At 45.5% G+C, this 17,791-nt stretch overlaps 1 protein-coding gene across 3 annotated transcripts in view; it reads right to left on the bottom strand.

Annotated features, from left to right (window-relative positions):
* LOC144731553 (procathepsin L-like) overlaps positions 1 to 17,791 on the bottom strand; it is a 429,171-nt gene extending 411,380 nt beyond the window's left edge. The window contains exons 1-8 of one of the 3 annotated variants that reach the window (XM_078612688.1): positions 17,721 to 17,791; positions 16,992 to 17,146; positions 15,468 to 15,587; positions 15,020 to 15,178; positions 10,625 to 10,849; positions 10,027 to 10,192; positions 6,287 to 6,392; positions 2,884 to 4,416 (exon numbers count right to left, since the gene is read on the bottom strand). In XM_078612688.1, coding sequence (XP_078468814.1) covers positions 4,317 to 4,416; positions 6,287 to 6,392; positions 10,027 to 10,192; positions 10,625 to 10,849; positions 15,020 to 15,178; positions 15,468 to 15,587; positions 16,992 to 17,126 — 1,011 coding nt within the window. In that variant the 5' untranslated portion in view covers positions 17,127 to 17,146; positions 17,721 to 17,791 and the 3' untranslated portion in view covers positions 2,884 to 4,316. Of the gene's footprint in view, positions 1 to 2,883; positions 4,417 to 6,286; positions 6,393 to 10,026; positions 10,193 to 10,624; positions 10,850 to 15,019; positions 15,179 to 15,467; positions 15,588 to 16,991; positions 17,147 to 17,715 lie in introns of those variants that run through there. The other 2 variants (XM_078612689.1, XM_078612690.1) reach the window with 2 other exon arrangements.

The raw sequence follows: 17,791 nt of genomic DNA on the forward strand, positions 1-17,791 counted from the left end.
TCTTTCGGTAAAGTCACGTAGGTATAAAATAAAAGTCATGACGTTTCGGGCGCAACACAAGCGTCTATCATTAGGTGGGAAAGCATAGTATTTATGAGCCTTGGGCTACACCCATTTCAAACATTTTAAAACAGTCTGCCTCAGCAGCAGACCATGCTTTCCCACCTGATGACGGACGCTTGTGTTGCGCCCGAAACGTCGTGATTTATTTTATTTTATACCTACGTGACTTTACCGAAAGAACCAAAGAGTATGGATTTCTGCAGTCACGAAAGCCTCAAATCAAGATTGAGGTGAGTGGTGTTGCAAGAACCACGCCTGGCCACCTCCAGTATTCCCATTGCTGATTTCACACCACGTGAGGTGTTTCATGAGGAGTTTCACCTCGTTGGACAATGCAAGTAAGAACACGGTCAAGAGCGAGTGTCTGAAGAGGCTCACCTTACCTGTGAGTAGTGAGAACGTCAGACACTCTTGCAGTGAGTCTGAGCAGACGTCACGCCGCGGCTGTGTGTACATCATTTCAGAAACGCGCGTTACAAAAATACATCAGGGAAAGGTGCTAAGGGCTACAAACACGTCAGTTTACCAAGACGTGGATTCATTTATGAAGTATTTTTTCTGAAGGCTGCTGCTAATTCACGCTTTGAAGTCATTGAATGGATGCACGCAAACATTTAAACTCATATATAAACACGACAATGATAATAATGATGTGTGTGGCGGGAATTGAGACTACTGCTGTACTCCTCTTGGAGAACATTCCGCGAGTGAGCGGTTTGCTTTGTAGATATCAGCATTATTCAACAAGCTGCTGCTATACGTGTGCCAAGCAGAATGTGGCCACGCTCTTACACAAGCACTCGTTGTGTGCCGATCTATCGTTCTAAAACGAATACAGTGGAACTCCATTTATGTGGATGCAGCTAATGTGCCGTGTGAAATTAACCATTGCCTTGCAGCATTCGCATTACGCGGTTCGACTGTGCTCTGGTGCAAGTATTTGTCTCTCGCTGTGGTTGTCCCACCTGATGACGGACGCTTGTGTTGCGCCCGAAACGTCGTGATTTTTTTTAATTTCTATTATTACTTCTATTCTGTTATTATTATTATTTTTTATTTTTACCTACGTGACTTTACCGAAAAAAACCGAAGAGTATGAATCCTTGCAGTCACGAAAGCTTCAAATCTAGAAGCAAGTAATGAACTTGGACCCCCACCTCGCTGTCCAAATGTCCTCCCTGTGCCCCTCCAGACCATGAGGACCCCCCCTCCCCGCCGGCGCAGTTGCACCGCCTGCGCACTCAATAGCTGGGCCATTGCGTACACGGTTAGACGCGGGTGATCGACAAGCCAAGCAAGCAAAGAACGCCGCTGATACAACACCGAGAGCGCGACACACAACACTGGGCGAGGAGCGGCACTCTCTGGGTGCCCAGTGCCCAGGATTTGATGTGAGCCGCAAGCCTCAAGCGGTTGCGCGGGGCGAATCTCAGCACTCGGAACGCGGCTGGGAAAACCCGAGCCAGCAGCCCGTGGCCGCTTTCGTGAACGAGGGCCTTTGATTTGTTTGTGTTTTACCTAAAGACGCCGAGCGGTGTTGTCAGGTAAAGGCATTCAATGCCGAGATGGGCAATTTCTCGGTCACTCGCTTCAATGTTCCAATGGTTTGCCGTGAGTTGCAGAGGCGGTTCAAGAGATCAGATCGCTGAACCGGCAGCAATGAGATCCTAGGTTCAAATCCAGGCATCCGCCGGTGACTAAACCGGGCTCGCAAGTGTGGCAGGTTGATGATATCACAATGACTCGCACACAGCAACACCGCCAGGTTCAATTTGAGTTCTGAGCTTAATTTGACTAAAACCAACATTGGAACGCGACTCCAAGGTGGTCGAACGAGTGGGGAAATTGCTGCTGTGTGGAACCCAGGGATACTTCACGACATCTCAGATAGAGGCCGACCGAAAATCGGCTTCGGCCGAAAGTAAATTTTTTACTTTCGGTTTTGGCCGAAATTTAATTTGTAACTTTCGGTTTCGGCCGAAACCAGAAATTTATTTTCGGTCGGCCTCCAATCTCAGAGGTAGATCTGTGCTATCCGCTTCCAGGGGCCGTTTTCTAACACGAAGGGTTGATATTCTTAGGTTTTTTCGGTCAAGTCACGTAGGTAAAAATGTAAAATTAATAAAAGTAAAAAATCACGACGTTTCGGAGGCAACACAAGCTTCCGTCTTCAGGTGGAACCGTCACAGCCACGACAGCTGTATCACGTACAGCTGTCGTGATTTTTATTTATTTTACTTTTATTAATTTGAATTTTTTACCTACGTGACTTTACCGAAAAAACCTAAGAATATGAATCCTTGCAGTCACGAAAGCTTCAAATCTAGAATTAATGCCCTCTACGAAGGGTTGCCATGCTCAGTGAGCAGTCCAAATGGATTCCTCCGTCTCACGGCACGGTGCCAGTAGCAACATTCAAGATTAAGTTGGGGGGGGGGGTACAATAATATAAAGTCGGGGTGAACACAAGGTGTGAACGGGACTCTGACTGGGCTCACATTGAAGTGTTCAAGAAACAGAATGACACGTACTATTTGGTTCTTTCGGTAAAGTCACGTAGTTAGAAATAAAATAAATTAAAACAGATCACGGTCGCATGTGTTGCGATCGAAACGTCGTGATTTTTTTCCCAGTATTTTATTTCTACCTACGTGACTTTACCGCAAGAACCAAAGAGTATGGATTCCTGCAGTCACGAAAGCTTCAAATCAAGAATGACACGCTTGGGCAGTGGATGCATGACGGTGCGGTCGGGAAACTTCGATGCCGTTTTGTTGCAGCCTCGATCGGAGTCAGAAAATGTCACACAAAATACAGGCATGGAGTTGAAAATCTTTATGAAGAGAGAAGTCGTCAAAAGTTAACATTTCTCAAGCGCCGATCAACACAGCACCGACTGATCACGTGACGAAGCATTTACAATTGCGCACATAACAATTTTCGAGAGGAGAAAATGACCGCAAAACATCGGCCGTACGTCACAACTCGCGGTCGTTGATACGAATATGATTGGATACAGCGTCCTCTAAACAGCGTTCATGGATATGCAACGTCTCAATTTCGTGTGAGCCCACAGCGTTAAAACAATGATCGGCAACGGCAGAGGTATTGATTTTTCCAAGACGGGAGGTACTTCTGCAAATCTACCGGCTACCTTCAGAGATTTGTTCATGAAGCCATCCATATATATAATAAACACAGACACAACTTCAACCGAGAAGATGGGTACAAACTGAGCAATCATTGGAAGGACGTTATTAACCAGCTGTTCCACTGCTGGATTACATTTTTTTCCGCCTGACGACCGACTGCTTGTGTTGCGATCGAAACGTCGTGATTTATTTTATTTTCTACCTACGTGACTTTACCGAAAGAACCAAAGAGTATGGATTCCTGCAGTCACGAAAGCTTCGAATCAATCCAACGTCGTGTCTGGCGTTCGAGATCGCGACTTCAAGAATTTGGCACTCATCAGTTTACGGGAAGGTTTTCAGCCATGATTTTGTACCTTTCCTATTGTTTCTTGTTATTTTAATGATGTAAAAGTAACAATATCGATTCAAAAAATGGAACGTTGATATTTGTAAATGTGGTAAACTTTGGGTCGTCGTTGAATTCCATGGAATTTTGTTCAGGTTACCTTGCTCCTGAATTATCGAGTTATTTCGAGCACACACCGTAAAATGTTTTTTTTTTAAAGCAGTGATTAAAAAAATTATACGAATAAATACAGCACTAATAAGGTCACCACAATTATTTGTATTGAGGTAGGGAAATCAGGTGCTTATCGCAAAGCTTGCAACGATTCATAATCATTCAAAATTCATATTCAAATTATATTCGGGTGTGTGACTTCGCCAGCAGCTTTCTCCTAAATCGCCCTCCTTGCCATATTGTTCTCCGTCGAACGCAAAATGGGCAACAGCGAGTTGGCAGTGGGAATGTAACGCACGATTTGCTAAACGTTGCCAGTGGAGTGCAGCCGTTACGCTCACCGATCGCGACTCTGCACAGTTTTAACCAAGGCTGCGGGAAAAAACGTCACACGCCCTTAAAAAAATGAATTAATCGTGATTCAGTGATTTAATCACGTTGCTAGTTAACGATTCGTGATCCCAGTTAAACGAAATATTTGTGAAACACTTCAGGCCCATGGAGTCAGCGGCGGCAGGAGTAAGGTTGTAAATAGACCCTGGCTCGCTCGCTCTCTGTCACACACGGCGCAGTTGTAGTCACATCGTCGCCGGTTGTTGTTACACCAGCGGGAAGCTGGCCGCAGAGGCAATTCCACAGAGGTTGTTGAAATCTCGAGCCATGCGCACGTAGCCACCCTCTCCCCAGCCACTCCCCCAGCTGTGAGACACACACACAGACACACACACAGGGCACACACACAGACACATACACACAGACACACACAAGGCACACACACAGACACACACAAGGCACACACACAGACACACACAAGGCACACACACAGACACACACAAGGCACACACAGAGACACACACAAGGCACACACACAGACACACACAAGGCACACACACAGACACAAGGCACACACACAGACACACACACAGACACACACAAGGCACACACACAGACACACACACAGACACACACAAGGCACACACACAGGCACACACAAGGCACACACACAGACACACACACAGACACACACAAGGCACACACACAGGCACACACAGGCACACACACAGACACACACAAGGCACACACTTTGAACTTTTTCTTCTGCACGTTTCGTCAACGGCCGTGTGTCACAACGATAGCGGCACAGCGCGGCAGTGCACACTGTGTGAAAACGTTCTTCTTTGGGCATATCGGAATGTTACTTGCCAATATAATTATTGACCATTTGGTTATTGATCATTGCCAATATATGATATTTATTGATCACGTGTTTATTGATCACATACTTATGGATCATTGTCAATGTGTTTATTGACCCCTTAAACCACTTGAGTCTGCATTTTTTATTATTTATCGGAATAGAGACTCATGCCGTTTGATGATTTGCGTTAAACTTAACCTGGCTCAAACTTGTGATGAAGCCCATATCCATATCTTTAATTAAGCCCATATCCTTGCGTTTTTTTAAGTGTTGCCTACAATTAACCATTGCCCCAAGGAAAACCGTGGTGAGAGAGCTTGGCTTACAATCCGAAGATGAGTTGACCCTTGTCATAGAAATGTGGAATTTATCCCACTTGGGCTCAGGGCCACCGCTAGTTTTTTTTAAATCCGTTATATTAAGTTGACTTGCTTGCTTGCGCGCTTACGACCGTGCAAATCTTTCGGTCGTTTTTTAACCCACTTCCCGTGATCCAATCGAGCTGACATTTTGCACACAGACTCGTTGTGCGTGACAATTAATTTTCGTGAAAATTTTTTTTCCAAAATTTTACACTTTAGGGAAAAATTTTAAAATATTTAATTACCAATTGCTTAATGCTGGCAGACAATCATCTGACCCATAGGTGGCAGCCATCTCAAGCCAGAGGACGAGAGGACTCTAGCCGCCACGCATATAAAGGATTTAGAGTGAAAAACTTAGTTTTTACGGGTACATTTTTAAAATCCTTTATATTAAGTTCACTTGCTTGCTTGCTTGCGCGCTTACGACCGTGCAAATCTTTCGGTCGTTTTTTAACCCACTTCCCGTGATCCAATCGAGCTGACATTTTGCACACAGACTCGTTGTGCGTGACAATTTATTTTCGTGAAAATTTTTTTCCAAAATTTTCAACATTTTAGGAATTTTTTTTTAAATATTTAATTACCAATTGCTTAATGGTGGCAGGCAATTATCTGACCCATAGGTGGCAGCCATCTCAAGCCAGAGGACGAGAGGACTCTAGCCACCACGCATATAAAGGATTTATAGTGAAAAACTTTGTTTTTACGGGTTACTTTTTTTTCCTTCTTGGTTCTTTCGGTAAAGTCACGTAGAAGGGAAGTAATAAAATGATAAAAATAAAACATAATAAAATAATTCTCACGACGTTTCGGCCACAACGCAAGCAGCCGTCCTCAGGTGGAGAACAGGTCCGTCAAGTAGACTTTACCGAAAGAACCAAGAAGATGAATCCCTGCAGTCACGAAAGCTTTAAATCGAAATTTACTTTTTTTTTGTGCTGAGTTTCTAATTTGAGACAAATAGCTCTCGCTTATTGAGCGTAGCCGAGTCCTTGCAGGCACGCACCTGTTCTTGACGAGCCAGAATTTAGTTCCAAACTGATCCACGCCGAAGCCCACCACCAGCACGGCGTGGTTAAGACTCTGGGTGCAGGAAGTGTCCTTGTAGATGCCTGCGAGTCACGGGGTAAACGCACAAACGCCAACTGCAGAAGCATCGATGCCAGGGCACTGCCACCTATAGGCCGCTGTACGTGAGCTGTATCGTTCAGTTTCGTTCCGACAAACGGGGCACTACTTTTTCTTTTGCTCAATATGTTCAACGTTAATAAAAGGTATCCAAGCAAAAAGTTCTCCACGCATTATCCTGCAGTTAATGAGAAAAGTGTAATTTATTGGCGCACTATATTGACTGCGTATTGAGACATATAAAACTGTTGAGCTCGATTTTCAACCAATCAGCATCGAAAATGTAAGTATGTCAGAGCCAAAATCAAGCCAATATCACTACGCACATGTAAACATGGAGGAGGACTTAAGCAGCGCAGCTTCATCTGATAGCGGCGATCAAGCTCGATTAACACATGTATGTTTACTCACTTGAATTGAATGTTATGCAAGCTAATATATTGCCAACTGGGTTTATAATTTATTCTTCATATCTTTAATATAGGACTTCCTCGTGAGGCAGCTCAAATGAAATCAGATGAGAGCATTCTGACACACATTCGTGGGAAAGACTGCATTGCAATCGAGGTCCGATACCACAAATCCTGCTATCGAGATTACACAAGATTTCTCGGCAAAACTGAAAAAACATATAGGTAGGTACAAAAAAAATGTTTGTTCACAAATCTGTGGGGTCACTCCAATTACATTTACATATTGCCTGTGAATGCATTGTAATTCCATAATCAAATTATTTCTCTATAGAAGGTAGGGCTTTAAATATACATGTCCTATCTAATGCTCTGACTGGAGCCTTCACTTAGCAACAGTGAGACGTATGCTGGCATGGTATTTTGCATATGACCGCCAAAATTATGCAAGGTACCTATCAGCATATTGGGTCGAGATGATCAATCTTCCAAAGACTCATCCACACTGCTATGAAGAAGTTACTGCAAAAGGAAACTGGACAGTACAGCGTAAGGATGCTAACAGGTTCTCATCCATAGCTTGTGACCAAGCAATAGAACAAACCTGCAACCGTGATTCAAAGACCAAAGGCGGCATAACTGGGATAACATTGAACAGAGGTGCCGTCCAGAAATGGATACTGTCTCATCCTGAACGTTCTGCAATCACAAGGCAGTGTGAAATGATGGCTGGAATGCAACATGAAGAGAGGGGTCATACAGAGTTGGATGCAATAAGAATTGCAAAAGACAATGCTGCTGTTATATCTTTGGTTTCAGCGGTTGAGTCTATGATCAATCCCTTGCTGCCTCGTGAAGATCTTGTATGTATTAGCTCTGATGTTGTTGCTACAAAGACTGTCAGAGATGACATACAAAGTGCTTGTGATAAAGGTGAAACAGCTCTGAAAATTTTCATCCAAGATCGAGTCCAGTCATCAAAAACAGACTTCTTCTCTCCAATAAAGTCCTTGAAGCTCACTACGTTTGGGGATCAAATGAAGAAATCATCCAAGACAAAAGATGGAAATCAAGTCATTCTAAAAAATGACAGGAGACTCTTTGCACGACTGTTAGTGATAAGTCAATCCCTGTCTGTAAACTTGAAAGAGATTCTGACATATTCACTTGGCAATATCTCATCCCCGCTAGCAAGCACTGATGGTTCATTAGCCAAAACAAATAAGGCTGCTCTTCAAGCGTGCTAACTACCAAGCTGCAATCCACAGGAGAGCATTGGATCCTTTTACAAATGCTCCCAGTCCAGACGGCTTTGGATGGATTGTCAAGGATGGTGATCTCATCATATCATGGATGACTAAAGCTTCTCAACAGATTTTGGGGTCACTCCACTGTGGGTGTAAGTCTGGTACTTGTACAGGTGGAAGGTGCTCATGCCACAAGGCTGGCCTGGCCTGCACTGACCTATGTAAATGTGTTCATTGTGACAATGTGAGATTAACTGAGGATATTGTTTCATGTGAATCTGATAGTGAGGACAGTGATCTTGATATTTAGTGATGTGTATATGATAATAAAATTAATATAGGACATATATATTTAATATAAATCAATCAAAATTCAATCTTGTTTACAATAATCATTGCTGTGAATATGTTCATGTAGTGCAGTTGCTGCTCATGTATGCGAATTGACAATTCACCATTAAATGTGTTATTTTGAAAAGTGCTTTTTTTATATATCATATTTTGGCTTAATTCTATTTGTTATTCAGATTTTACCTCAAATATTACCTTTCAATTGGAACAACATAATGAGAAGTAATTGGGATGTTAATGCTACAGCAGAAGTTTTCTTGATAATCTTATCATGTTTACTGTGCATAGATAGCAACTTCAGGTATATCACACATTTCAAACTGGTTTATTTTGTACTTCAAGTGGTAATTCTGCATTTTTGGGTTTATATGATAAACAGGTTTAAAAGTGCAAAATTCCCTATGGTTTCCCTTTTTTCAAAATGGGCACCTTTAGCATCATTTTCTCAATAACTGCAAGGTTGTATGCGGAGAACTTTTTCCTAAGGAATCTCTATATATTTCTGATGTTAAATATAAAAAAAGTAGGTAGTGCCCCACTTGGTGGAACGAAACCCTATTTCTAGGCCTCTTTTAGGCTACCGACAGCGGCCTACTACAATATTACGCACGGAACCACGGGCGGAGTTCGCGGCAGGGGGGACACGGGGGGGGGGGGGGCAATGCCCCTCCCCAAACTGGACACCTTTATTTATTTATTTCGGTAATTTACACAAAAGATTGAAAAACAATTCATTATTTGCATCCGCGATTCTTAATGTGAGAGACAAAGCAAACCCCTGCCCCCCCCACCCCCCCAATATATAAGTGAAACTCCGCCTATGCACGTGATTTTTCACATTTTAATGTTCGTGGGCCTTGTCTCATTAGCCTAATTTCAATTGCACTGTAGGGTTACTGGAGTGTTACCGAGAGAAGACACATCCTTTGGGAACGGTAAAATGTTTTATGATGTTTAAAAAAAAAAATCACCCGCAAGATTGTTCAATTCGGGGAAAAAAACCCACATTGCAACATCGCTCACCACTGCAAAACTGAGCAGGACCCTCGTGAAAAAAGGGAATTGAGACTCAGTGAGGCTTTCCTGGGTATAAAAAAATAAATAAATCATGGTGTTGACCTCTCATATAGGGTCAATAAAATGAGAAGCACTGTGAAACGTCAACAACATAGAAAGAGAGATTGTTCCTCACCATAGGAATGTGACATTTCTGGCTCAGGGTGTCCAATTTCTAACATTTCGCCACCGTCGCCATAGTGGCGAGATGTTAACTGCCTCTCCTGGTAAACAGGAGATCGTGGGTTTGAACCCGACCCTGATGCCTGTATAATTAAAATTTGCATGTTCTCCTTGTGGTGGCGTGGATTTTTCTCTGGGGCCTACGGTTTTTCCCTTCACATTTAGAATCAACACGCGCTTCAAGTATTTGGCTCTATACATTTCCACGTGATAAGCCACTTCGTTGAGCTATCATTTGTGGCCAGGTGGCTTATGAAGAAGAGCTACATAGCTCAGTGAGGCCTTACCAGGTAAAATAAAAAAAAATAGTGTAGTTTTGAGTTGAGCAGTGTACATATAGTGGGCTGATCTCAATTTTAACGATGGCTCACCGAATCTGTAGAACTGAAAAGATGGCAGTGTGGCGTCGATAGCGACGGACACCGGGCCGACAGAAGCCACGGCGTTCTTGAGGGCCTCCTCGTTCCCGCTGGGAATGTTCACGAAGCCGGTGACCACCGCGGCCTTGTACTGGGGCTTGTACCTGCACGGCTGGTCCTGTACGACACGTAAAACACGTGACCCACACCACGAACACATCACCATCAATAATGCCATTAATTTATGTAATATAACCAGAAATAATTACTAAGAAAATAATCATAGACAATGTATAAAGCACACACTGTATTTGCCGAATTGGACGCAACCAATACAAGACATTTAAATTGCACCACAAGTACATGTGGTTAATGCAGACATGATTCCTTGTAAAATGTTTCTGTTTGGTGTTTAAACATGTTAACACAACTGTTTTATTTGCCAGAAAGGGTAAAACCTATTCTTATATTGTGATACTGGCAAGGGAGGTCCCATGATTTAAAATGTAAACAAATGTGTGTCAGGATCAAAGTTACAAATCACATTTGCAAGAGTGGCTGTATCCTGCACTACCTGCGGTCACAGCCTCCAATTCCCTAAATCCCTCACCCGTGCCACGTAGGGATACGACGCCTCCGAGTCGATGCCTCCGTTCAGCTTGATGTAGATGAACGCGTTGTTCATGATTCCTCCATTACAGCCGAAATTGCCCTGGGGCCTGGAACAGTCCACCAAGTTCTGCTCGCTCAGCGACACGAGCATCCCCGTCTTGCGCTTGTGCTGCCCCTCGAGGGAGCCCGTGGTGCTGAACGCCCAGCAAGAGCCGCAGCCGCCCTGTTTAGACAAAGACAAAGATCCCCCGACTAGCCTGTAACAGACTGTTGGGGCAAGCAGCACCTATGATGGCCGGCACGGCATAGCACGCGAGGGGGTGGGTGGCCAGGATCACGCCTGGCCGTCTTTGTCTACCGAGTGGCGATGTTTACACATCGCCACTGGGTAGCGTACTAATTTGAGGCTGAGTAAACCTTGGGGGAAGCCCATAACTCTTTCAGATAATCATCACTGGTGTTGGCCGTGAACGGGAATCAGAATCAGAAAGGATTTTATTCGCCATGAAAGTTCGCACAGACAAGGAATTTACTTTGGCAGGAAGGTGCATACATTCAACATATAGGAATCTTAAATCTTAAATAAGTGGTGTACAAGTCTAACTATACTTAAGGTACAAAGTCTAACTAATACTAAGGAGCTAAAGTATGTAAAAATTGAATAAAATACAATCTAAAATATACAATCGCTATAATATACAATATAAAATTACAAAAATGCAAATAGGGTAACATAGTGCAAATATGGCAGGGTGTCATTGTGCAGATATTGTGTTAAAGTCAGTTTGAGCGTTAAAGTCAGTTTGAGCCCCTGGCCTTGTTGAAGAGGCCAGCAGCGGATGGAAAGAAACTGTTTTTGTGGCGTGAAGTTTTGGTCCTGATGGACCGCAGCCTTCTGCCGGAGGGGAGTTTCTGGAACAGAGTGTCCAGGGTGAGAGGAGTCGGCCACAATCTTCCTCGCTCGCCTCAAGGTCCTCGAGGTGTATAGGTCCTCGAGGGTAGGCAGATTGCAGCCAATCACCTTATCAGCAGTGCGGATGATACGCTGCAGTCTGCTCTTGTCCTTGGTAGTGCTAGCAGAGTACCTGATGGTGATGGAGGAGGTGAGGATGGACTCAATGATGGCTGTGTAGAAGTGCACCATCATTGTCTTTGGCAAGTCGAATTTCTTCAGCTCCCGTAGGAAGTACATCCTCTGTTGTGCTCTCTTTATGAGGGAGCTGATGTTCAGTTCCCACTTGAGATCCTGGGAGAGGATAGTGCCCAGGAAGCGGAAGGACTTCACAGTGTTGACTGGGGAGTCGCACAGGGTGATGGGAGTGAGTTGGGCTGTATTCTTCCTGAAGTCCACAACCATCTCCACTGTCTTAAGAGCATTACGCTCTAAATTGTTCTGGCTACACCAGGTCACCAGGTTGTCAGCTTCCCACCTATAGTCAGACTCATCCCCACCAGAGATGAGCCCAATGAGGGTGGTGTCGTCCGCAAACTTCAAGAGTGTGACGGACGGATGATTGGAGGTGCAGCTGTTGGCGTACAGGGAGAAGAGCACAGGGGAAAGGACGCAGCCCTGAGGAGATCCTGTTCCCAGCCTAACGCACTGCTTCCTGTCAGACAGGAAGTCTGTGATCCACCTGCAGGTGGAGTCGGGCACGTTCAGCTGGGAGAGCTTGTCCTGAAGCAGGGCAGGGATGATGGTGTTAAAAGCCGAGCTGAAGTCCACAAACAGGATCCTGGCGTAGGATGCTCGGGAGTCCAGGTGCTGTAGGGTGAAGTGAAGGGCCATGTTAACTGCGTCGTCCACAGACCTGTTGGCTCTGTAGGCAAACTGCAGCGGGTCCAGGAGAGGGTCTGTGATAGCTTTGAGATGTGCCAGCACCAGGCGCTCAAAAGACTTCATTACCACAGAGGTTAGGGCGACGGGTCTGTAATCATTAAGGCCTGTTGGCCTTAGCTTTTTGGGCACAGGGATGATAGTGGAGGACTTGAGAAAGGCTGGTACATGGTATGTCTCCAGTGAGGTGTTGAAGATGTTGGTGAACACTGGAGACAGCTGGTCAGCGCAGTGCTTGAGGGTCGCTGGAGAGACAGAGTCTGGCCCAGCTGCTTTGCGGGGGTTCTGCCTCTTTAAAAGTCTGTTAACCTCTCCCTCCTGAATTGAGAGAGTCATCTCTGTAGTGGGGGGAAGGGGGGAGGCCTCTTGGGTGGGAAGGGGTAGTTCAGGACAGTCCATTTGTCTTTCAAATCTGCAGTAGAACTCGTTCAGGTCGTTGGCCAGGCGGGAGTTGTTAGTGGTGTTGGGGGCTCTGGGCTTGTAGTTGGTGATCTGCCTGAGCCCTCTCCAGACAGAAGCAGAGTCGTTAGCAGATAGCTGATGTTTTAGTCTCTCTGAGTACAGTCGTTTAGCCTCTCTCACCGCCTTGCTAAACCTGTTCTTCGACTCCTTGAATCTGTCTCTATCCCCACTCTTAAACGCTTCCTCCTTCTCCAACCTCAACCTTCTGAGCTTTGCTGAAAACCAGGGCTTGTTGTTGTTGAAGTTCACCCTGGTGCGTGTTGGTATACAGCAGTCCTCGCAGAAGCTGATGTACGACGTCACAGCCTCTGTGAGTTCATCCAGGCTATTGGTAGCAGTCGTGAACATATCCCAGTCAGTACAGTCCAAGCATGCCCGCAGATTCTCCATAGCCTCACTGGTCCACTGTTTAGATGTCCTCACAGCAGGTTAACAGAGCTTTAGTTTCTGCCTGTATGCAGGAATCAGGTGGACCATGGCATGGTCAGAGTGTCCCAGAGCTGCTCTGGGGACGGCGTGGTAGGCTCTACTGACTGTAGTGTATCAGTGACCCAGAGTGTTCCCTTCTCTGGTAGGGCATTTAATAAATTGTCTGTATTTGGGGAGTTCGTGGCTGAGATTACCTTTGTTAAAATCGCCGAGTACGATAACCAGGGAACCCGGATTTGCTCGCTCCACACTCAGAATCTGGTCGGCGAGCATGCGTTGGGCCTCTTTAACCTGAGGACTCCGACCAAAATGAGCGACGCGAACTCGCGAGGCGAGTAAAAAGGTTTACAGTTTATAAAAAATGAGAACAATGTTGCAGAATCACTGTTACATCTTCACACCAGCCACTGTTCGTGTAAAAACAAACACCACCGCCCCTCGTCTTGCCGGAGAGTGCTATGTCCCAATCCGATCTTACGAGTTGGAAGCCTGCCAGTTGTAACGCAGTATCCGGGATCAAATCACACAGCCATGTCTCCGTGAAGCACAAGACAAAAGATGAAAAAAAGTCTCTGTTTTTCACCATCAGTAGCTGAATTTCATCAATTTTGTTGCACAGTGAACGTACGTTGGAAAGGAAAAAGCTTGGAAGCACTGTTCGGATCCCGCGTCTGCGTAGCCGCACTAGAGCCCCCGACCGTTCACCCCTTCGGCGGCGTTTCGCTGCTTGAGTAAAGCCTTGCGCGGCTTTAACTAGAATGCCCACTAATTCTGCCGCTGAAAGCAGAAAAGTGGGAAATAAATCCACATGAGTTGTTTTCCTAATGTTTAAAAGTTCGTCTCTTGTTAGAGAACTCCGAAAAACTTGGCAGAACACTGAATTAACAGACAAAACAAGACAAAACAGGGTGCACCAACTGGCCGAGGCTGCCATCATTGGCGCCATCAGGTGAATGGAACTCGTGTCGCCGGGATCGTAGTGCAGTGCAGTGCTAACCGCTACTTTACCGCTACGCTAACCTCTACGCTAGCCGCTACGCTAACCTCTACGCTAGCCGCTCCCCGCACGACCGCCCTGCGGAACAGAGAGAGACACGCGCAGAGACGGCGCTCAATTTAAGATTGGAGCCGCATCCCGGAAAATAAATGTTCAGTCGTAACTTTTGTCAGCAGAAGGGTAAGAGAGCCAGAAAGGATGAATAAACGCGCTGACACCACGGCATGGACGCGTTTTAATGAGTCCCCCATGGCCTCCGAATGCGTGTGCTTGCAGAGGATGCAAGGAATTTCATGGCAGGATCGGGTTAGAGATTAAAAATTCAAGATGGAACCTGGCAAAAACGTTTTGTCGACCTAATCAGGGAGAGGAGGATGTGGTCGATGGAACAGGTGAGCAGGAAGGAGATGGCCAGGTGACTGAGACAGGTAATGGAGTAGTACCCAGAGGTCAATGATAGGGAGGAAGATCTACAGTCCAATAATGAGACATTTGCAAGAGCAATTCATTGCGGGTCAAATGTTAACTTTGCAACGGCTCACGGATCTGGTAGAAAGGAAGCAACACCAAAATGTGGTGTCAATAATCCCACTATGTTTCTATTTTGAACTTCTTTCGCACCGTACGTAGCCAACCCTGCTGAGGCCAATGATGACATCTCGATCTCTTACCTGGTTTTTGACACCAGTGACGTAGCCCTGCTTCCTCCAGTCCACGTTCACAGGGGCTTCAAAGTCGGCGGGCGCCATGAACGCGGACCCGTTGGAGTCCTTGCCGGTGCTGTTCCAGCCTTTGAAGCACAGCATCTGCTGCTGGAACTCCTCCGTTGTCTGCAAGGGACGCGCATTTACGATGAACGTAAACTCTCGGTTGCTTCAAATTTGCGTGACGTCAAGTCAGAATTTCAAGCCAACGCATCTGCATGCACAAACGAACATTGAGGTTGCACATTGCCGCCTGCAGCCCTGAGCCAAAGGTGGAAATTCCCAACAATAGAAATTGCTAAATAATTTGGTGGGGCTCAGGCCGGGACTGGCCATAGGGCAGTCCGGGCAAGTGCCCGGTGGACATGCGAATCGGAGGTGAAGCGTAGAGGAGGTATGCGATGTCCTGGCTCACCATGTCGCTGAATTGGTTCATGCCCATGCTCCAGGTGTGCTTGCCCATGGAGTATTCCAGGTTGTGCACGGAGATCATCTTGAGGTTCTTCTCCCAAATCATCCTCCTCCAGCCCTCCTCCTACAGCACAGCAGGCAGAGCGAATGCATCACAGAATGCAACGTACGTTGAGCCAAGTGGTCATGTAGGTCTGTGGCTAGAACAATTTAAATGCAAAGGATAATTGGCGCTATCATAGTTTTTATTGTTGACAAAAAGAGCACCAGTTTTTCGAGCTGTCAGCTGTGACGACAACATTGAGAATGTCCGCCTGTCATGGGAATGCGGAATTTACACCACCGCCTCAAGACTGTGAATTGACATTACTGTTGGGCCACATTTGCCGTTTTCAGCTGGAAAACACTTTGTGAATAATTAGTTTTTATTCTAATTTTGTTCTTGCCTTCAATAGCTATCCCAGGTACACATAACTCTGCTGCGTTTCCCACTTGTGTGTCTGCAGTTGTTCGGCTAACTTGCTGTACATGACCTTCATTTTGCTACATTTTCTAAGCCTAACTTTGTAGGCTTCTTTATAAAAAATGGCTTTGTAGTCTAATTTCTTCTAAACTTAAATGTATTCCTTTACTGTCATTCGCTGAACCAATATTCAGAATACTGTACACGTTTTAATGTCGCTGTGAATATATATGTACGTATGTTGAACTTCTTTCACACCATAGGTAGCCAACTGTGCGATAAACTTTGGAGAAAGCGTGTCACCTAGTCTGTCTCCCCTTTTACAGTAACACGTTTTGTGGTTCTACTTTCTCCGTGTAATCTTCTTAGTATGGCTGTTGTCTTATTTGTAACTGACTTTATTTCTGAAGTACACTCTTTTTTATTTCAGCATTAGTTCACGAGAGATAGGATGATGACTGCGCCAACATTTCTACTGAGCTAAATTCTCTTTCATATCTTAAAGAGGCCAATGAATGTAATTCAAAACAGTACAAATCATAACATAGATAGGGGGACTCATTCAACTTTATGGTCATTTTGTCGGAATGGTTTTGGTACGCCTTAAATTAGCAGTGTATTTGCAAAGGGCTGTAATTATACATCTGAAATGAACTGGAAAAGTATGTGACATGCTGTGGTTTTATTCATTTGTAAATCAGTGTGGTTGAGGAATTCTGTACCGTCTGCACACTGGGTATTCACACCACTGTGATGCTGATATCATCATGTCCACCCTTTGCCTCATTGTTTAGGGAGTGAAAGAATACTGAAAATAAAAACGTATCCTTAAAAAATGGTAAAACTGCAGCAAAGCAAGCGATTACATTATATATTAAAACGTTAAACTGAGACTGTCCCAAGGATAACATCTCTTATCCGCAAACTCCCTTCCAATGACATCATTGAAAAAACATTGTGACGCAGGGTCGTCTCTGAACAAGGAGCTGCTCTACAACGCTCGTGTGGTGCCGAGCGCACGGCCGCGCCACGCCGGCAGCGCCGTGCGTGGTGGTCGCGACCGACCTCGCCGTAGGTCTTGCCGTGGAACTCCTTCCAGGACTCCCACTCGGGCGACAGCTCCGGGTCGAGGAGAGGCGAGGCCACGGCCGCAGAGACCACCGCCACGACCCCCAGCAGAGCGACGAGCAGCAGCTTCATCTTCTTCCCGTCAGGACCGGCTGCAAGGCAGCAGACAACGAGAGGAGGATGAGGAGTTCAACGTCGGAACTATGCCCCCCCCCCCCTATTCTTTGGGGTTTTCGGTAAAGTCAAGTAGATAGGTTCAAAGAAAATCACAGAAAAAACTACGACGTTTCGATGACGACCGCTTGTGTTGCAGTTGAATTCCTGCAGTCACGAAAGCTTTAAGTCAAGAATACTCCCCCCCTCTCTCTCTCTCCTCGTACAGCCCCTTTACAGAGGCTGATGAGTCCGCAAACTTTCAGCGACAGTCCTTGCCCTGTTGGTCATCATATACCGTCTGACGTTTTCATGTCAAATGGGAAACTATGGTGGACATTCGGAAAAGATCCCACCCCCTATAAGTATATCCTGTTGGCACCAGTGCTGTTAGCCAACTCCTATGAAGGCTGGCACGAGGTGAGTGGTGTTGCAAGGACCACGCCTGGCTACCTCTCGTCTTCCCATTGCAGATTTCACACTGCGTGAGGTGTTTCAAGTGGAGTTTCACCTCGTTGGACAATGCAAATAAGAACACGGCCAAGAGCGAGTGTCTGAAGAGGCTCACCTTACCTGTGAGTAGTGAGAACGTCAGACACACAGAGGTGTGTGTGTGTGTGGGGGGGGGCTATCTTATATTATTT

Source organism: Lampetra planeri, chromosome 39 (assembly GCF_965212315.1).
Source record: "Lampetra planeri chromosome 39, kcLamPlan1.2.h2, whole genome shotgun sequence".
Classification (NCBI taxonomy): Eukaryota; Metazoa; Chordata; class Hyperoartia; order Petromyzontiformes; family Petromyzontidae; genus Lampetra; species Lampetra planeri.